The sequence below is a fragment of the Motacilla alba genome, chromosome 7 (genome assembly GCF_015832195.1).
Source record: "Motacilla alba alba isolate MOTALB_02 chromosome 7, Motacilla_alba_V1.0_pri, whole genome shotgun sequence".
NCBI classification, from domain to species: domain Eukaryota; kingdom Metazoa; phylum Chordata; class Aves; order Passeriformes; family Motacillidae; genus Motacilla; species Motacilla alba.
The window spans coordinates 27451385-27474206 of record NC_052022.1 but is presented as its reverse complement, the minus strand read 5'-3'; the positions used below and the strand labels follow the sequence as shown (position 1 = coordinate 27474206).

Sequence of the window (22822 nt, the reverse complement as noted above, 5' to 3'; positions counted from 1 at the left end):
CATCTCTATGAACTCAATTAATGCATAATTTTTACCTGGCAACCCACTAAGAAAACACCGTGTAAAGATACTATTTAACATACTAATTAGTATTTCTACTTTCTAAAGAAAACAAGAAATTTATCTGGTATTTATGGAATTGTTTAGTGTAGGCTCTTCACAGAAGAAATATGAGCTTTAGTTTTTGCAAATCTTTCTTTCCCTAAGCCTGCTGAAAGCACTGACCTGTGAGAGAGGGCATTCTTTGGCTAATGTGCTCTGATTCATCTCTTTAAGCAGTTCCTTTAAGGCATTGCGAACTGTGGCATGGTTCCACTGCTCTGCTGGCAAATCTTCCAACTTTGAACAACTGTTAAAACAGAAAGCAAAAAGCAGATAGAAACATCACCTTCACAGATGCTTACTTTTTGTGTGCAAGTACTATAGAGCTTTAAGCAACAAGCACAACCGCGGAGTTTCCTGCTTGGCCAGTCCATCCAGGTGCTTCTCCCCTCTATCCCTCTCCCACCAAGCACGATTACCAGATAATGTGCAGTTCAACACGCAGCTGCTGATCCTCCTATGGCATATGTGTGCATAACCACTCCTGCTGGGGCCTGATGGAGAGCAAAGAAAGTGCATAAAGCGAGCCCCAGGAGTGGCTGAGTAAAGCAATCCTCTCCAGAAAAAGATACTTCTGCTGGGGTAGAAAAATAAACATATACGCTGCACTGCCGCTAACAAAATCCCTCAACAGTGAGGGCCCTCATTGTGTGGAGGTGAGACTTTGAAAAATTAGTTTAATTTTATATAGGTTCTTATACTGCCCTTATCACTGAAGTACCCGAGAGCCTTTCAGAAATACATTAAGCCATATGCCCAACATCTGTCACGTGCAGTTCATTCTCACTTTCATTCCACAAGAACTGCATATGTAGTGAAGCTTTTGTCTTCATATGACTTGTGCCTCTTTTAATTTAACAAGCTTATGGTTTGTGTCTACATGCATGGGGACAGACCCAAGAAGCACATCAAAAAGGTGGGAAAAGCTTGTCACTGCCATTTCTGCTTCAGAGCCTTAATGCATGCTCTCCAGAAGGTGGTTCTGCCTTCTGCCCTTACAGCCTGGCTTTTGCCTCAGAGCTGAACCTTCAGTTGGGCTTGAGGTGATCCTCTTTATCTCAAAGTAGTAGTCAGTGATCCTCTTTATCTCAAAGGCATGGACTGTCTTTTATTTATGTGGCATCCAGGCACTTTGAAGATAAAGAATGAGACCTTAATGTTAGGTCTTTGCTAATACAGACATGACAAGAGACTACATGAACTCCTGGCAGCTCTACAGCAGCTATAGGGTCTAGACACTTTTTTACAACCACATAGCAGAGATGCAGCCCAACTGAAAAATTTCCATAGTATATAAAACTAAGGAAAGGCCTGTTCACGGAAATCAGAAAATCCAAGCAGCATCAGAGATTCAACAAGAAAGAAATGTTGCTGTTTGGAAGTTTAATGTCAGTGAGGCATCAACTATTTCCAAATTCTAAACTGAACGGAACAGTTGGAGGGTATGTACCTGTCACCAAAGGACACACACAGATCCCTGCGGGCCCCTCTTCTGTTCAAGCCAAAGCTTCAAAGAATTGTCAGCAAGTTATTCTGTTACTTTATACTCTTTCCTCTGTCATGTTCTGGCCATACAGCTACAGGAGGCTGGGCAATGTAGGCTTGTCTGCAGCTCTGGCACATGCCATGCACTGCCAGGGACCTTACATTTGAGGACTCTTTAGAAGGCCAAGAGAGAGAAAGGAGAAGAAAAAAGGAGGGAAGAATGGGAGGAAAGGAGGGTAAATAAGTTGTAAAAATGTTGGGAGCTTTTGCTTTGCTAATCAGAACTAGCCCTCAGGGAAGGAAAATATTTTCCAAACGCCAAATGGAGCTGCAGTGATACTTTCCTTCCTTGTCTTCTGTTTGCTGCAAAGACCACTGGAGAAAAAAAAGGAAAGTAAAAAAAGATCCCCTCCTCCACATCTCAGCAACTGGCTGCAGAAGACCTGGATTTTCACAATGCAGCCCCTAGATAAACTTTATTTGATAAAATTAGAACTTAAGAATCCATTAAATCATGGACTGTAGAAAGGTCTGCCTCTAAAAGCCCCATATTTTTACTTGATTGGTTTCTGCCCTTCCCCTCTCTGTTATCATATTGCTACTTCAGAAAACATACAATATCAGTTGGAGCATACACCAAAAAGCTGCCAGGTGACCCACCCTTCTCTCCATTTTCTTTTCATTTCATCAAAAGCCCAGAAATTAATGAAGACGGGATGTGCTAATCTCTGTAGTAATGCTGTAACCAACAGAGCAGCTCAGCGAATAGGGAAGGACAGATGTTCAGAAACACCCACCTTTGTAATTGGATTTTCAATGTCACAACATGATAGACATCTTGTAGCATGTCGGCCACTGTCGCATCTGGTGCATCAGTCACATAACTGAGAGGGAGGGGATTCCACCTCCCAAGCTTGATTATTCCTGAAAAGAAAACAAAAAATCCATACTTTATATTTTATCAGCCATTTATTAAACCATTCAGCAAGGCTGACTGTTCCCAAAATCCAAGATGTGCCTTGAGGTTTAGTGCAGTCTTGCCCAGAAAGATATGTTCTGCTCACTCCTGAAGAAACAGTGGAGTAGGAATTGATTCAAAATCTTAAGCAGGCAGTTGCTGACATGTTCCTGACTCTTAAATTACTGCAAGGAAACACAGGAGACTTCCTTCATATCCTTCATCACAGCTCTAAAATCTAGTTCTTAAAGTTAGAATAATCTTAAAGTACTTTCTAGTCCTGATTTTGCAGTCTACAAAAACTCTTCAGTAAATAAATGCATTACTTTTTACTTTAACAGGAAAATTCCTGTGCGTGGGCTTTCAGCACTGTTACAATCTAAGCATGGTACTATTCTCAGTGTGGATGGAAACCCACCAAGCAGGAAGAGTTCATTCCCAGATTCAAGTTGCACTGTGAAGACAGTTGATTTTCTTTTTTGGGGAAAAAAAAAAGAACCAAACAACTGCAAGCTGCTGACCACAGAACCAAAATAGCTTTTTGGAGGCGGGGGAGAACACTGTATGTTCTATTTCTACTTCTGTTCATTCTTTAATAGGGATGATCACCTCTTCTGGATGAGCTTGTCACAAAGACTGTAAACTTGGATGGTAAACCATTTGGTGCAGAGGTATTATTTCTGTTTAGACAATTACAGAGGGCCCACCCACACCAAAAAACAGTGACTAATCCCAGGAATGACTTCCAGGAAGACACCAAACAAAGAAAGCCACAGTGCCATCTTACATGACAGCAAAGCAGTTCAGTCCTGTTCTGCACTATGGCCACTACTGCTTTTATTCCCTCCTTCACTGTGCTCCCACTGCCCCACTGTTCTGCTCACTGAACTATCCTCAGCTCAGCCCATTCAAACTGATTCCTTCTGAGGTTTCTTTATATACTGTGTGATCTTTGAAAAGACATCCATAAACTAAACTGCCAGAAAAAAGTAATACACTAATACAGGAGAAGACTACTTCTTCTGAGATAACAGGCATGCCAAGAACTCCTCTTGGGTATCTGGAAGGATGTTGTGGTGCCAAGAAACTTCAGCTGTCTCCTCCTCACTTTCTACTCCCAGCTCTTCACCAGCTCTGGAACTAACTGAACTGCAGTAAATGACAAAAACCTTTTATCCTGATCTCCCAAAAATGACCATAAAATAATCAACACACTGAAACAGTGAAACAAAGCTTCTCGCAGAGACAATAACAGAATACGAGCAGCCCGTGAAGTACCTGCTATAAAGTATTTTTCCCCATTCCTACACAGATTGAAGAGGAAATAATTTTAGTACAACTCCTTTTCGGTAGCACTTAAATCTTTGCACTTACCACCGACATGCCTTGCAAGGCATTCTGTCACCACACACTGAAAGAAGCTGGAAGTGACCTAGTTCACCCTCAGTGGCACAAAGTTTCACTGTAACATACTGGCACAGACAGGCTAATACTTCAAGAGCAAATTAAGAAGCTTTTGGCAAAGAGATATAGTGTCCAAATGAAACAAAAAGTTATTAAGTGTTTCTTGATAGCCAATGCTTGAAAATGGGACATAAACAGAACAAAAACATTTCAATGATGCACTGTTTCAGTATTAAGATTTAACAATCTGGTGCTGAATATGCTGCAGTATAAATAGTGCCTGGACTCAGATCCAGTAGAGTAACACACAGCACTCATTCACAGCACCGTATGTCTCCAGTGCTGGCTCCTTGAGTCATATTCCACTTGCCAAGAAAAGCTGTTTTTCTTAAGGGGATAGTTTACTTAATGTTATCTCTGGTGACAACAAGAAATGCATATAGTACGGCATATATTAGTCATGAAATGAGCATCAAGGGTCCACTGCGTAAAATACATGCTGGAAAAACACAGTTTAGCTGCTGACTTCCTTCACCTCCTCCTGCTATATAATAATTTAAAGCAAAATCACCTAAAAATCCAGAAATCTATACCAGCTTCACAGAACACTTGGCTTCCTATGTTTAACCCCGCCAAGTTTTCATGTAATTGAAAAAATAAGCATCATATGTGCCCCATAAGTCACATCTAAATTGGTAATATTTTACAAGAGGCTTTATTTTTCATTCAATTAAGGAAAGCACTCAGAGAGCACACCATCTGCAACTGCTCGGGCCTGGCAATGCTGGCAAAGGACAAAGAGATGGTTGGGAAGCACTGAAGTTACTAAAGGTGTCCCCAGACTAAAAGGATTTAAAGGAAAAAAAGCCACTGCGGCCAGAGTGCACCATGGGAAATACTATGCAAATTGTTTTACAGGAATGTCTGCTACTACTGGAAGTTAGGGAGATTTTTTTTTTTTAATCCTCCTCTACAACTGGAGAGGAAATTGTTTTGGCTGGATTTAAACAAACACAGGTGTTACCATAATGCTCAGTGCCTCTGCACGTTAACACCTGCTGAGAGTCCTTTACTCTGCGTTACAGCACTGCTGATGCACGCTATTTTTTCAGCCGGTGTGATATGACCTGTGAAATATTTTTTTCCAGAGCACACTAAGCTGGTCCAAACGATAGCCAGAAGCCATGGTTTCCATTCCGCTCCTCAGCAGACTTCACAGGTGCTTAATTCATGGCACCCACACTGTACTTAACTCTCGGACTATATTTGGGAAGATGTGGAGAGGTTGTTAAGCAAATGTGTTCTCTGCGTACTAGGACGTCTCTGAGTGACTACTCAGTAAAACTGAGCAGGCCAAAATTTTCCCCCTAAAAAGGTCCCTTCTTATCCAGACTGGGTGTTTCTAGCCTAACAGCAACCTCAAGATGAAAACAGCCTGGCAGCAAGGGGTCACTTCCACATACACATTTTTTATTGTTCCTCTCATTGACTTCAAATGGTACAGCTCAGGCCTTTAAAGAAATCACTTTAACTGGCCTGGCTAAGCTTTTATCCTACCACAACTGACACCTGGGATGGGAGACATGAATGAGGAAAGGTCACTGTGTTATTAATGAACATACTACTTCTCTGGGAGTATCACTTCTCTGTCAGCTTCAGACCTTCTCAAAATTATGTGTGGATAACGCACAGCAGATCAGAAAGCTCAGGAAACACAAGAATACATCTTCCCTGAGTTCCCGGAACTCTTCTGTTAACAAATCTGGCTCTCTTTCCTGTATCTATTGGGTCTTTTTTCCTGTGAAAGTTTTTTGAAGGGAGAGCTAACAGATTTCAATGCTTGCACACACTCAAGAAAGGGCCATAGACCAGAACAGCTCTCAACTCACCAAGAAATGACTGAACGCAGCCCAGGCCAGTTAAGCAATTAAAGACAATAAAGACATCAGTTTTCTGAAAATATTTTTTTTCAAAACCAATGTTAGAAGAGATTCTCTATCCACATTGGTTGTGCTTCTTGAACGGCATGTACTTTTACAGTCAGGTCATTTATTAATTTTAAGCCTAAGTTTCATTAAAATGCAGACACGGAAAAAAAGAGTAGCTTTGAGTAAAATGGGTGTAACTTCCTTAACCACAAGAATGGCAGAACACACCAGTGGCAAACTTCTGTGAGCTCAAGTGTCTGGTTTGTACATAACAACCACTGAATCCACTGCTGTTGCTCCACTCGGGCCAATGATGTGCCACCCTGCCAGCATGTTTCCAATTGAGTTTCATTCAAAATGCAGCTCCTTTGGAGAAGAAAGTGGTAACTACACAAGTGAGAGCAGAACACTACACTGAACAGAGGCTTTGCCCTGCTATATCACAGCTGACCTGCTCTATATCCAGCAGAACTTCACAGGATCCTCATAAGCTTTATTTTATCACCTGAAAAAATTATGTACCTAAAGCACTGCGATTATTCCTAGGACGTCACCCTACTGAGATGTGAACTGAATGGATGCAAGGCTGGGGCTGAAGCAGACTTCCAGAATAACTACTTTGATCAGGAGTATAAAATGACAAAAAGCAGAAAGCTGCTTTCTAGAAAAACACAGCTAGGCTGGCAAACCCTTTCCATTATTATGTAGCTCACATGAAAATTTCAAGTCCCATGAAAATTATTTATCTATATAGGCTAGAAACCTCATTTGTCATTGCAAACAGAAAGATAGCCACACAGCACACTCATTCTAAGAATGCCACATCTGGGCTTTAGAACACACATACCACAGTCTAGCTATGACTATGGAATAGGTCCTAAATGGAATGAAGACCAGGTCCTGCATCTCCCACTCACCCACACAGGTAACTTTTAATCTGGATAGCCCCATAACAATTACTGGAGCACCTCAGGTACCTTCTAATACATCACTGCCATAAAATTAAACTCTTCAAATGGGGTATTTTCCAAATTCTTTTTTGTGGCTAAACAGACCAAACAGGACCAGAGCCTGCTTCACCCTGTCACTGGCTCCATTCAAACCATCCCCTGCTCCCATCATGGCTATACTCTTGATTTCACTTTCACAAATTATGAGCATACCTGAATTATATCTCAGATGGATACTCATAGTATTAATGCAAATGCATATGCAGCATCAATGTAATTTATTTTAAATGCTAATCTGTCAGGGTTAAAAGCTAGTTACATGTCCTAGAATTTGTTTCCTTGCCTCCCAGGACCACAGCCTGAGAGTTGTGGACTGCAAACACAAGGCTGGTAGAACACAACCAACATTTGCTGCTGCCTTGTGAATTCAATCAAGTAGTTTTGATCAAACATTGTGCTTTTTAACAGCAGCTCTGATCAAAACAACAGAAACTCAGCAGAAATTGCAGGTTAGCATTAACACCCAAGCACTTCTGATTTCTTTTACAGCTCCAAAGGAAAGACCTTAAAGAGATACCCAATAAAAGCCCCACTTCTAGGACCACCAAGCCATTTCTCTATCACCCACTATTGCAGGATTTCCTTCCAAAATGGGTAGGCTCCTGTAGGCTCCTGTGACAGTGACTGCCTTTGTCCCCTTCAAAGGCATCTTGTCCCTATGCTTCAGCATGAAATTTTCCTTTGTTGAGCTGTGTTTTCTTAATGAAATTGAAAACTGTCTGTCCCATGTAATAAGTACAAAGAATTATTTATTCATAAACCAGTTTGCAGAAAATCACTACCCTGCAGTACATAACAAATCAACCTGTGTTTCTTACCACCACACTGGCTGTAGTATATCATCACACTGTAACAACATAAAGCCATAATTTGTAGTTATTACTGTTAATCCAGCAAAGTGAACGACTTTTCAGGCAGAAAGGAGAAAAAGCAACAGGAAAAACTACCAGAAAATAAACTGATTATATTAATTTTTGTATTATATTATTGAGCCGTCTTTTCTAGCTTTTTGGAAAATCTAAGAAAATCCCGTACTGCCTTTGCCCATTGTTATAAGGGTGCCAATATTATTCTACTGAATTTCAATCAATGACGCATTGGGGTAATAGATGGGAAAAATAATCAGCAGAATACTCTCCCATACTTCTAAAGCATCTTTCATCAGAGGATCCCAATGCACTTTAAAAATATTAATTAATTGAACTTTGCAACATCCTAACATGAGAGGTAGACTGTATTCTGCCAATTGACATATTGGTGAGGTAGCGATTGAAAGCCCACAAGGAACATAATCCCAATCTTATGCCAATACAAAAGAATCTCCCTCCTTCCTCATTTCAGCCCATAATAAATAATTCAGTGAGAGAACAGGAATAAACTATGTGATTACACTGTGATGTACACATCCACAAATCAACAGGAACACCCACAATCCCCAAATGACGAATGCTCCACCCCAGCTCATGAGACTTGTGCAACTTCAGGGCTCTGCACAAAACGGTGACCTTCACCCAAGGGGAAAACACAGCCGAGCCACACAAAGCTCTGGAAGCACAAAGCCCCTTGAACTGCTGCTGCAAGTCTTTGCTCTTGCTGTTTAAAAATGCTCTCAAACTCTGCATACCAGTGATGGTTTAGAGCACAAAACAACACATCTATGAGCCAGTCAATTTAAAAACTTTCTGGCTTGCACATCTATATCAGTGCAGAGACTTTAAAATAGACTATGCAATTACACTATTACATATGATATTTATATGACTATATATTAAAAATTTTATGGAATTATGGGTGTAACTATCAATAGAAAGACTTTTAGTGTTACAAAGATTTAATGCCAAACTTCAGGCTACTTTCATAGATGAAAAATCATTTTGATACATGAAGCTTGGTTTTGCGTTTTTAATTTTTTGAATGCTAGCATTGCCCCTTCCTTTACTCCAGCATGACTGTATTGAAGTATTTGACTTAAATAACATACACGAAACAGTTTAACGGCTTGTAATTCCACATATCGGGTTTACATTTTACAGTAAAAAGATTGTGCCTCATGTAATAGATGCTGCTTCACATTTGGGAAACGTTATGTGAGGACCCTGACTTTTATTAGATTAATTTAATATAGGCACTAAGTTACTAGACTAAATTAATAAAGATCTTCTTAAAAAAAGAAAAAAATGAGGTGGGGGGGAGAGAGAGCGAACAGAATGAACCCACAAATTAAATAAAATTTTCTGGAGCTTGTTATTTTGGAAGTCTTTATTTAATTTTCCAACCTCTATTCGGTTTGAAAAAACAGTCAATAATTGGTAAGGAAACAGGAAAAAAAAAAACTTGATGTTATTTACTTCAGGGGATTATTTTTAAAACTGTTATATGATAGAACAGGAATACCACAAATAAATAGAAGGGCAAGGAAGCAAAGGAAGTACTATTAAAAAACAAGACAACGGGCCATTCACTTAAGTTTCCAGAGTGGATTCAATGATCCTTGTGGGTCTCTTCCAACTCAGAATATTCTTTGATTCTGAAGTATTTTTTACATTTCTTGTATTACTTATAAAACTACCACCTCCACGAGGAAAACCACATTCAGCCCTGCATAGTATCTGTCTTTTGTCATTTTTGGGGTAAGTGTGCACTTGCCTTGAACAGCAAGAAAATGCATAAAGAGAGAGGAGTCCACTTCTCTCATCTGAGACAGAGAACCACTCCTCTAAGTATCACTTCCAGGGCAGAATACAAAGGCTTTCAAATCATGACAACTCATGACAGAAGGGCTACTGCATCCAGGTGTCTTTCATAACCCTGCCAACCTGGAGTTCAGCTTCACCCTCCACCAGGCTGCCCTTCCTGAGAGGCACTCTCACCAGGGCAGTCTCAGTGGTATTCAGTAGACCCAATGCCGAAAGGATTGCAGCACCCGCTGCATGTCACTAACATCATCCCCACATAATGCCCAGAGCAGGGCACTCCACCCAGTTCTGCATGAAAATACTGCCTTTTGGGCAATCTGTGCTCTTACGGTAAGATTGTTCCCAGCTTAGCCCTGGGACACCAGGAGCACAGGCTGTGCCTCCTCCCAGGGAGCAGTGTCTGCTGAACACCCTTGAAATCCAGCGTGTCACAACTCAGCTTATTCCTTGATCAAACCGCTTCTTTAGCTGCTGCCATGAGTAGAGGTTTGCTTTGCCATCTTAAAATCACAGCTGTCCCTCTTGCTTCGGACATCAGCTGTCTCTCCTTGAGTCCCAGGGTCCCTGGAAAAATGTGCTGCTTCTCTGCCATCCCAGCATGGCACCAGGACCTGTCTCTAATTTAGGGCCTCCCAGAGAGCCAACATAAGCAGGTACAGCTAGTGGGGGGACCTGCAGTGGGCTTGCAGCTCAGCCTTAGAGACTGAGCACTGGGGCTTTAGTGCAGTTGTCTCAGTTGCTAAGAAACATCAGTGCAAGTGTACTCAACAGGTGGTGCTTTTCTCCACTGCACATGTTCCTAAACAGCCATAACAATGCCAGGATCATCTCACCATAAATTTTGGACCCAGTGACTGCACTGACACCTCACCACCTATAAAGGGCTTCACATGAGTAAAAGGACCAGAGCTTTACACAAACATTTGTTGTCCAATCTTTTTTGTTAGTTTTCTGTCAGCCCATTGCCACCAACACAATCTGCCTCACGACACGTTCAGCAAAAACAGGGTACTGGGCAGATAGCCTTTGGTACCTACCTCCCTGAAGCCTCTCTTGAATTTTATATGATATTCCCCTATAGAAAAGAGGAGAGGTAGAAGACATTCTCCCTCTTTGGGGAAAACCCTGCATCTGTTTTTAAAAATATGCCAATGCCCCAAACTCCTTCAAATTCGCCCAGCTTCAATGCCTGCCTATAAGCCTCACACAAAAAGTCAGTCTACTGAGCAGAAGAAACAGCACAATAACATGGCACATTGCAGCTGAATACATAAAACAGGTTTTAAAGGTTATAAACGAGCATTGCTAACAGGACATTGTAGAGGATAATAAGCTTAGAATTAAGCCTACAGATATTGTCTGACCTTGTATGAATCTGAATATCCTGCCCACTCACAGCAACAGCTACGGAGAGCACAGAAAGTCTTGCTCAGACTGCAAACATACAGTAGCCAACCATCTTTGTGTTGAGTCAACTACAAGTAGATTTGAAAATTCATGGGTCTCAAGTCCAAAGAAAAATAAGGGCATGCAGCATGCTGTGCTGCACAAACAAACCCCTAAACTAATGCAGTTTCATATCCTGGCCTATGTAGTTTAACAGCTTAATCTCTTTAGTCTAAGATTTGTGTCTTGGGGTTTTCCTTACGCTGTATAAAGACTAGCAGAATGTTTTTTTCACTGAATTACTACTTTTGGTTTGCCTTCTGTCTTTTCTTTCCTCCCACCAGACATTCAGTTCTTGACTTCCACGAGAAAAAAACAACACGAACAATTGAATAACTAGTAGGGCAGCATCTAACTATCAGGACAGAAAAGCAAATATAGCTGAGGAAATAGAGGGATTGAGGACTTTACTGATAATCTCAAATTACTGCTCCCACTAATTCAACATGAATGCAGTAAGTGAAGACACAGTTGCTGTAATTTTTGCTATTCAACTTTCAACCCATCTGCTCTTTGTAGCTGCCTTACTGCAAGAGTATAGCCAGATCCATACAGGCCCAAAAACATCCACAAGCTTGATCCCAGCATCTCTAATAACACTCAATTAAGAGCTAATTCCACCACGAAGCAGTTAACAAGGGCGGTAGTAACACTTGTATTTTAGCTTTTTTTTTTTTTTTTTTTTTTTATGGAAGTAGAAGTATCCATGAAAATCTGCATGCACATGTATATTTAAGAACAGGTATTGTTTGTTGATACTCAGGCTCAGCACAAACAGGTAGAAGGTAAGGGACTAAACCTCCTCCGTGCCTTACAAATTGATCGACTACAGAGAGACAGAGAATAGTATCTTTAAGGTTATAATATTTCTTTTCAAAATACATTTTAATAACACTAGTTCTTAATTTGCACAGCATTGCAAATTCAGATGAATTTGATTAAATTAAATAAGACATTTTCCTTTACTGATACTTATTTCAGTTGATAATCTGATCTCAAGTTCCCCATCTCTTTCTTTTATTCCCAGGAAGAGCAAAAAATTCTGCATTCCTGACAAGTCTAAATAAAGCTTTGCTGGTTACTGAACTATGTTACATTTCCTATCAACAGAAAACAAAAGCGGAAAAAAAAAAGACTAGTTCACCACTAGAGGAGATGACTCAGAGCAAGCAGGAACTGTTACCAGACTCAGAAAAAAACAGTTTTCCCTTGTACCGTTGATGAGCCCACATTAATGCTGAAATGAACCTAGATTTGTTTTCTTAGCCCACATCTTCCAAGAACTGAACCTATTTTCTTACAAAGCCACCAGATCCTTTTTGGATCCTGTTAGCATTTTAACTTCACGTTAGTCATTTTGTGAAGAAGAGACCGAAAAACAAAGACAGAAATAACTATTTTTAAAATTTAAATGATAAATTTCTGTGCACATGGTAGAGACTGGAAAGAGTTATTAACATTTTGGATCTGGAAGTTCGCAGCGTACACACATCATGCTCAGAAGCATTTCCAGCTCCCCACTTCTTTAGTAGCAGCTAAGATTGTCACGTAACCACCACATATAGAAATTCTGGAGCTGCTATGAAGAAAAATAACTTTATCCCAGCCAAAACCAGCCTGAGTGTTTAATGGACAGACTCTCCAAGCCTCAAACACTGGTGGCACTGTGACCACCCTTCTGAGATGGTGTAGACTCTAGTGCCTCCTCTCACCAATTCTTTCTCTTTCCTAAACTCTATCTCATGTTCAAATCAAAGAGATTAAAAATGCTGCGGAGTGATATTTCAAGAGAAAAGGGAGGAAAGACCGTCATTTCTAATCATCTCCCAAAGCCCCAGGTGTCTTGGGCCCACATATGCACAGCTTCTACGTGTGAAAGCAGAAAAGGAATCTAGAGTTCCATTCCCAGTTTGGGGGAATATAATTAAAGAAAGATACAGTGGGATGATGCCTTATTCAGAACATGGCACCAACACTGGAAAATCCCTGGAATCTACCAGAGATACCATTTCACCATAAGCCACAACCTATACTGCTGCCAGCATTCTCCTCTGTACCACAAATACAGAGTATCTGACTAGAGATTTCAAGTAATAGTATCATGCTACAGGAGAAAACAAGATATAAATAACTACTTCACAAAGCCTTATGTAGGAAGATGAAGACACTGCATACATCTTCTCAAAGAATAGGCTGAACAGCCTTCATATAATCCAGATAAATTCTTTTTTCCTTTCTGGCATAGGGAACTAGAGCAGACCTCAGCACTGAGGAGTATTACTAGCCCAACACACCAAGGCAGCTTTGGGAAGTCTATCGTTTCCACAATCTGATTGATTTCAAAGGTCACCCTGAGGAAAAGCCTCAATCTGGTTCCTGCCGACACAGCCGTTTCCCACAGCCAGTATCTATTCTCTGCTCTTGGCACTCACTCAGGTGGTGGGATGTGGGTTGCACTGTGGGTATCTGCATCTTAATGAATGTCTATTTCACTCCCCCAAAGCCTATTGTTCATTTGGAGGCGTGGAATGTTACTGGTTGTTTCATATTGAAGGTCTTAAGACAGGTACGCACACCAACGAAATAAAGACTATCTGAGTAAGAAAAAACTTTGGAACTATAGAATTATCCTAAAAATCTGAGCTGCTTAAAATACTATAGTAATTGAGACTTAAAACTACTTGTAATTCCTTCTAATCAGCAAAAAAATACCCTCCTTTCTTCATTTGACATCTGAGTTCATAGTGGATGAAAATCTAATCAGAGGAGCCTATCAGCACTAAAACAGCTCTCATTTTGCCCAGGTGATGACCCTGGTTTACAGTTTAGCACAGATAACATTTGAAAAGCTCATGCAGTAAGGGTCCCAATCAGTGTGAGCAGTCATCACTGTAGTGTAGATGGAAAAGATCACAGCCACACCATTAAAACTGCAGTCTAGGAGAATAAAATTAAATATTAAACAAAATTGATAAATTAGAGATTAATCTATAGGATTTTGTGAGAAATGACAGTCTACGTAAACTGCTCTAGACTAAACATATTGCACTGATCAAATTCAAGAGGTGGTCCAGGTTCAGCCATACTGAAAATTAAGTTCCACCCAATCTTCATAACCAGGAAGAATTTTATCGCTGGAGACCCAAAACAGTGGCCTCTTCGTTACCTCCTTTATCTGTGTCTCAGGTGAATTTTTTTTTGTCACATGTTCAAAGAAGTGAACTGAAGATACAGAAGCCCCTCATCTGGAGATGTCTAAAGAACACTGTTCATTTAAAAAAGTAAGATAAGAGTTTGAAATCAAAATACTCTCTGTTAAGGCTAAGCTAACAAGCTCATTACAAATGAAATGGAGGCATTTAGGGACTTAAGCCAGCTTTTAACCAGGTATGTAGTATACAAAAAGCTTCATATTCCATTAACTGGTAAGTGCCTCCATATGCCCTACAAAGACAAAAGTAATGTCATATCCAAAGCATCTTTTGAGTAATTTTTATCTTAAAAGAAAATATTAGCCAATGTAACTAAGTATCACAACCAAAACTTCTGAGCAATCTTGGCAGAACTGCAGAATTATGCTATTATTATGGCTGAGGAGTTTTCTGCCAGCAGAGGGAAGGGAATTTGCTGTGTCTCACGAAAAACAGGAAGGCTTGACAGGTTGATGGGCAAGAACGATGGACTCTCCCTCAGCCTTAGTGAGACAGCAGAGCTCTCCACCAGCAACTGCCCTCAGCCAGAAAATGGTCTCAACCTTGTTAACAACCTTTTAGGCTCTTCTTGGGTACAAAAAAAAAAAAAAAAAAAAAAATTCAATTTTGAGCTTGCAAATCAATGAATAGGTTTTCTTTCCTGCTAAAACAGACCTCAGATTTGTCATAGTGAATAAGCTGAAACAACCCTGTCTGAGAATCCCTCATGGCAAGGAGCTCTGCTGGTCAGTGCCTGCTCACCCATCCACCCAGAGCCACATCACTGTCACCTTCCTCCTCCCGCCCACGCCTCGCTGCTCCCATCTCTGAATGACGGCCAGCACCTCCCAGCTCTACAGGAATAAATCTCCAGACCACAAACCCCTAACATCCCTTCCTCCTACCCCCAAGGCAACGAGTCACATTCTGTTTGGCTTGAGGCACAACTTTTCTTCCCATCTTCTTCCCATGCATTTTACTCAAATTTATAAACAGAGGAACAGGGTGCCAGGAGAGGGATGAGCCAGGGATGCCTGCTCCACAAGAGCCATGTCCAAGGGTGCTCGCTCAGCCCATACAGAGCGAGGCAGCCCAGAAAATGCCAAGGTGCTGCTCCCAGGGCAGGGAAAGCTGCAGTGGTAGATGAGGAAGGAGCAGGGCAGGCAGGCATGGTGATGGCTGCCAGTCAATTCACACCTCAACATTAGCCCTTCACTGTGCACATATGGGCTGCACAGCCAACGGGCCAGCTGCACACACCCCTCCCTCACTGCAGCCAAGCAGAGGAAAACATTCCATTTTTCCACTAAAATTACCCACTTTACTGCCACAACAACTCATTTTTTATATATTCTCTTTGGATCTGCTCTCATGTATCCATTATCAGATAGTCAATGGAATAAGTATTTCTAAATAGCAGGGGTGATATATTTTAAGTGAATGCAAATATTATGTGCATAGCCACAGTAAAGGGACAGAACACAGCAATCAGTTTAAATCCTGCTTCCTTTACTGATTTCACAGTAGAAGCAGTAAAGTCTTTGTAGGGAGCTGATACAATATAACACAAAGTGAATTAACACTAAAAGGGGGGAAAAAAACCTTACCTCAGGGACTAGCACTTTTCCCCCTTCCTGCACATAAAGATATGTGTAGCTGTGTTAGCTTTGGACACTACACATTTGATATGTACGTTGTAAAATTAGACACAAGTACAGAGCTTCTTGTTATAACTCAGAAATGAAGTACATAAGAAGTAAAAAAAAAATAAATTGAAAAGTGAACAAGTTTTTTTTCAGCTGTTTCTGCAAGAAATGCCAGAAAATTCTTTGTATTTCATCTTGGGGTACGGACATTCTCTAACAATATTTATATAAGAAGCTTTCAAGCTATACAAAGTTGCTTAAGTCATTACTCCTATTGCACAAAATTATGTTCAATCCTTTTTTTTACTAAACCACCACCAAAAGATGACATTATTTCAGAATATTCCCTGTGTAACACAGAGCAGCAGATTGTGGAAGTAACAGATATCTTGCTTTGGTGGATAAAAATCAGGGGAGAAAAAGAGAGAGAATCAGTTCATAAAACCACAGCTTGCGTAACTGGTTTTGCTTAAATGAAAAACAAATCAACTGATCATTTCCTGGCAGATGAAGCATTACATTAAAACAGAATATAAGAATTTTATTCTTCAATTATTTAGCCATATTCTTACTCTCTCATGCTTTTCTATTTAAAAACTTGTTTTTAAAGCAGATAAATTTTGAAGGTGGAACTCTCTCTCAAACTACAAAAAGTTTGAAAAGGAAAACATCAAAACCAAATAATCTCAAAACAACGTGTTTCTAAAACTTATGTCCGTGCCTCATATGCTGTTCAACTTTCTCTCTTGGCAAAAATATTCTAAGAATTTTATAAGACTATTAATATATTTGTTTAATCCCCCAGCCCCAGCCCTCCAGAGATGGCTTTTAGGTGGATTTGTTAATAAATTGTTAATACTTTGTTAATAAGCAGCGGCACAGCCTTGGCGGGGGAGTTTCCCAGGTGAGAGCTGAGCCCTCATGGATCCAAGTTCATCACTCGCCACATTGCTAATGAGACAAGTGCAGCCCAACACGAGGTTAATTGTCAGAAGCAATAATCTAAATTAAACTGGCCAATGTTCAAGTAAAAGGTACCATTTAAAATATCCTTTTCCAATGAAAGCAATCTCAGGAGTTTATTTGCCTACTCAATATAGAATTCCAGGTTTTAAAAAAACCCTTCTTCTTCCCCTCTAAGGAACCAAAGTAATTATTTTTAATACAGTGACATATGTTAGACAAAAGTATTAAGGAGGGGGCTTCATTCCACTCCAAGTCTCAATGGAATTTTCCCTTATGTGATCACACATCTGAGCTCAGATTTTACCCTAACCAATGAAGATTTTTTGTTAAACTATTGCTATTAGCTGATGAGAAATCTTCCCACAAATAATCCTGAAACAGGGAAGATCTACTGTGATGTTCCCAGCACTGAGAAATATAATTAAAACAACATGGGGAATTAAAAAAAAAAAAAGTGAGAGTTCACAAAAACATTTGAGAAACAGCTCAAGTCAACTCCAAGATCACTTGGTTTTGGCTGGGACTGCGGGCTCACAACAGCTTCAGGCTGCCAAAACAAATATAGCCACCCGTTTGTTCCCGATGCTTTCGCCCAGGGAGGGACCTGCTCCTTTGCTTTCCCCTGCTACGATAATGACATGTCAGCTAGGATTTAACTGGGGTTCATATCCCTGCCCACCCCTGAAACAAGTATTATTCTGTTAACTGTGAGAAGAAAAGGACTTTGGTGCCACCTCGGACTGACATAATAACCAGTATCTTCCAAATAATTATTATGTGCTGTAATTAAAATAATGCACGTGATTCAGACAAAAAGTTTAAAAATATCTTGAGAGAAAGTAGCTGGGGATATAATTCCACACGGGAAATCTGTTTAATTGTGGTTGCAACCATAGAGGAAAAATACAGCATTTAAGATAAATATTATTCATTTACAATGCAGAGACAGTATAAAAAAGCATCTAATAAACACTACTGTTGTGGTTGTAGCCACAACGTTTTATGCATATGTTTACCAGTAAGGAATGACTGCAACACATATTAAAAAGAAGTTTTCAATTAACCTTTTTTGTATTTTTAAAATTATTTAGTTGCCATTTTTAAGAAAAGTTGGTAAGCGGATACAAAACTCCTCTTCAAAGCATACAGTCACCTACACCTAATCTCTGCACTAATGACCATTAGAATATCCAGGTTTTCAGAACTCCTTAATTTTATCCTTGAAAACGAGATCATTTTAAGGAAGATAATGCAGTAAAACATCTCTCAACTGAATAACAACAAATGCAACAAGAAAGAAAAATGCCTCACAAAATACTAGGAAAGATAGTGGATTCAAGTTAGTAATATTAAAAAAAATTGGCTCAGCTTTTAATGATATTGCACAAGTGCCTTTCTTTTTCTAACACAAAGTTGAACTCTTGAATCACTACAGATGCCTTAGTCTAAGAGGTAGCTGGCAAACACAATGGCATGAAAAGCATCTTGCATTAGACACGGCCAGCTCCAGATTGAGATGCTGACATGACATAGTTAGAAACACTTTTACATTTCTCCTTTTTTAAATTCCCATTTGGGAACCTGCTGGTCCCTCTTCCAAACTTATAAAATTCAATCCACAACACAGAAGCTTTGTCACATTCCATTCTTTGGATGCATTGGCCAGTCTACTGCCTACAAAGGGACCAAAGGGACCAAGGCGTTCCAAGGGGAATGTACAAAATTACTCTCTCAGGGTAATAAAATGAACTCTGGAAGTTTGACAGAAGCATGTATTTACCTCTGTTAACCAGCAGAACCACCTACAGCAAGCTGTGCCAGCAGTACAGCTAAAGATGACTTTTTGAAGACAAATAAGCTGCAGCAAAACTGAGAAGATTCTAGAGTTCCTGAACTTTGATGTAGGTACTAATCCTAGGCTACTGCCAGTGCTCTTCCTGCCCGATTCTTAAGTGCATACAAAAGCAAACAGCAGATGGTCAATTCATAAGACTGGCAATATTGGCATAATCGACACAGAGCCACCGGCCTGTGCCTGCATTCAGCTGATTAATCAACTGAGATCGACAGAGCGAAGACCAGAGATGCTTGGAGAAAACCTACAGAAAGGACTTCACGCACCAGGGTGCCCTGAGTGAGGTTCTTCATGGTCCAAGGTAACACATCTACAAAAAACATTGTTCATTTCTTTTTCTATATAGTGGTTTGTTTTCTTTCTCCTTTTAAATCTGAATCCCCTATGTCAGATGTGGGAAACAAGCATTTTAATCTTCATTTCTCCCCAAATGTTATCGAAGGACAATAACACAGTCCCACTTTAAAATGTAAGGAAATACTTAAGTGAGTAACTGTTATAGATGTAAGGAGACAAAACTGTTTTGTTTTCGGAATTTAAAGCAAAAAAAAAAAAGAAGTCCAAGCAGCTTTTCTAATTGCACTAAAAAGACACTAGGCAGCATCCATTTTATCAGAACTGTTTCTGCTTACTCTTCGCTGTTTCATTGCTGATTTGAAGAAGGGCACAACTGCAGTAAGGTCAGACCTGTTAACTACTCAGGACATGGGAGGCTGAATAAGACAAGCAACAAAAAAAAAGCCTTGGTTTTTTCCTTTTTCTTTCAAATTAAGTAATGTACCATAGAAGTCTCCTTCTTGCCTGACACTTTGCGTGTCCAGCAGCCCAGGGGCCAAAGGCACACTAGACACTGTAGGACTTCTATCTGGAAGAAACACAACATTTCCTTGTCCAAATCCAAACACAATGATCCCAACCCAGCAAACTATCCAGCAGCTGTGTAGGCCAGATTGGTGAGATTATAGTTAGCTGTTTCTGTCAGTTTAAAGCCCAAACTGCAAATGCTTATTCAGTCTTCTTACAGATTTAACAACTCAAGCACGCTGGATGATGATCACCTCTGCAAGGCTAAGCTGCTATTTACCATTAGTTAGAATTAAATAAAAGCACAAAGACAGATTTTGAAAACCTAGAGCACATTCAAAAAATTACACTCTGCTCCAAGACCTAACACAGTAATAGACTCTCACAGGAATAGCTATTTCACTGGCAAGATAGTGCAATAATGCAATTACTGCCATTTAATTAATTTATATTCTCAAAATCTGTCTTCTTACAATTACTGAGTATTTCACTTTAACATCAAGACAGGATTTTCTGCCCTCGTTTGCCATAGCAACCCTTGCAACAAATGGCAGTTGTCTATAAAAAGGGGGGACTCTTTGAGTATGCATGCATGGTTTAGTATGGTTTGTTTTAAAGCAGGTCAGAGCACAATGGACCTTTTCTACCGTGTGGGATTGAACACCAACAAATCTCACTTCAAGGGCTGCACGCTCCTTTGCAAAATGAAATGACACTGCTGCTAAGTCTGGATGTAATTACAGATATGAAAGGATGGCTATGAAAGTTGCTTGTATCTTCCTCTCCCTCCTCTACTCTCAATGTATTTGCCATACAGCTGTTAACATCCTGAACAAGTAACAGCAGACTTAACATTTCCTTTCATTTTAAGTATTAGTATACAGTGGTGGCTATTAAAGCACATTTACTACTAAAGAATGAGACCTTTGTCTGTCTATTGCAAGCAGAGCTCTGCCCTGCCTGTCTGCGCAGCCCAGGGCAAAAGCTATACCAGGAAGCCTTGACCTCCGGCCCAACAAGGACGCTCAGTAGGGCTAAGGGTAATCCCAACTTCTCTTTGCTCATTCAGCTTCTCGAGCTGTTTGAAGTAATCATTACCAACACAGCTACATTTTGCGGTCATATTATGAAATGAATCATTGTTCAACGGTCCAAGATTGCTAAACTTGTTTAATGTGTGGTTTAGAGTAGAGTCACTGGTTGCTCGGACCCTCAGAGCTGTACTCCCCCAAGTCCAGTCGCAGCAGGGAAAGCGCTCATCTTTGGCGCTACTCCAAACATGGGATGGTGTAACTGAGCAGCATTTTGGCCTCTAGTGTTCCTTCTCACCAGTTCCCCACAAGATAGCCAAGATTTTTTTCAGCCACTTCCATATGAAGAGCCTTTACCTCTGAGAATCTCTTTTCTACAGTTTTAACACAACAACTTCTGGGAATGAAAATATCTACCACTCTTTTTGAGGTACTCTGATTATACCCTCCGAAACATTATTTCTCAATACACGTTCCTACAGGCACAATTTCTGTTTTAAGAGAGCCTATGGAATATTTGATGTTGGGATTTGGTAGGAGTGAATGAATGCTCCATTATTCATGCTGGTGGTACAGCAGTGGTTGCTCTGAAGTTTTACAATGCAACATATTGCTGTAATGACATCATATGACATCATAAATCTCCCACAATTTCTAAAGCTTCTGATTAATGTTTATCCATAAGCACCTTGTTAATTTTTTTTTTTAAAAAGAGGTAATCAAATAAAAATCTTTTGCATTTGTATATTATTTAGAAGCCTACAGACAAGTACTAACCACCTTGGGCTTTAAAACCAAAACTCTTTTACCTTAAGGTTCACAGAAAAGAAGGCACCATCTTGATTTATAGATGCAGTCGGACAGGGTACCCTGCTTTCCAACGTGAAAAACTCACAAAATATCTTAATTTGAAGTAATATTTCTAAAAAGTTCTCTGGAAACAAAAAGTTACTGTATTTCTCCTTATTACAACCAAGTGTTCATGTTTCAACCAAAAATAGCCCAAATTAACAACTATTTTCCCTTTCTTTTAAAACCTTCCTACATACACACACATACATATTAGTCAAGTTAAAGACCAACATCTCAGTCCTTGCCGAAACAGTGGATATTCGCTATCCCCACCTTCAATCAAACAAAGACATACACACTCTACTAAAGCAACACCTTACCCTACTTCAAGGCTCTTAACCCCAGGCTTCATGTGTCTCCCTACCCTCCGCAGCTTTTTCCTTCCTTCAGTTTTAAGGAAAGTACTTGGAACCAAGTCAAATCTTACATATATTAAGACACACATGGCTCCTTACCTTCAGTCTCAGAGTTCCCACACTTCTGGCCTCTGAGGACATAGGTTGTCTTTCTCCATGACTCTAAAGTGGTAAGAGGACTTCCACAGGCAATCCCTATTTTGTTATCCCAATTTTAGTCACTGTGTCTCACATACTCACATAAGCAAGCAAGAACCCAAACCCAAACTTTGATGATATATTAGAAATAACAGTCAAATTTCTCTGAACATAATTAAACAGAAGGTATCCTGCAAAAGGATGGCTTTCATATGAGAAAAATGTTCTGCGGTAAAATGGCTTTGGCCTGTGTCTCCTGAAGCTAAATAACTCACTCAAGAATAGCTGTATTGAGTTTGGTTTTCCACATTAGGATACAGATGAAAAATGACATGGATGGAACACCTCAAACAAGCTCTCAGCAAACAATTGAGTATAGGACCAGTAACCACATACGAATATACATAAAATTATGTGAAAACCTGGGTTGCCTATGATCCCGACCCCCCTCATAGCACATTATTTACTTCTTCATATAAAACAAGTTTGAAATACATCTGGAAACAAAAATCATGTTTCAACCTCTGCCCTCGACTGCATCAGTGGAAATCAAAAACTCCACTGACTTCAGAAGCATTTAACTTTATTTACAGTTCTGTAACTGAAAACATGGCTTAATTTTCTGGTAAAGGATCCCTTATTGAAGCTACAGTATCAACAACTATGAACACTAAAGGCAAAAAACACTAAATCAGCAATATGAACTGATTTTGGACCCTACATCACAACACTGGATGCCCATTTAATTTTTCAAACTTTCTAGTTTCATTTTTGGCCTTATTATGATAGTAGCAGAACCCTGATTTCAGTTTCCACCATTGTGAGGAGCATTTTTCTCTGAGACAGGCACCACCTCATGCTTATGTTTTAAGAGGCCAGGACATTACCTCTACTACTACCAGCTTTTTCACTGCTGTTCTTAACTCTTCCTACTAAGGATGCAACGTTCCAAAT

General features: G+C 39.9%; 1 protein-coding gene across 3 annotated transcripts in view; it reads right to left on the bottom strand.

Annotated features, from left to right (window-relative positions):
• Window positions 1-22822, bottom strand: part of SATB2 (SATB homeobox 2) — a 131781-nt gene that overhangs the window by 67193 nt on the left and 41766 nt on the right. For all 3 annotated transcript variants that reach the window (XM_038142453.1, XM_038142452.1, XM_038142454.1), the window contains 2 exons: window positions 2385-2511; window positions 226-349 (listed from right to left, as the gene is read on the bottom strand). In XM_038142453.1, the coding sequence (XP_037998381.1) occupies window positions 226-349; window positions 2385-2511 (251 nt within the window). The remainder of the gene's footprint in view (window positions 1-225; window positions 350-2384; window positions 2512-22822) is intronic.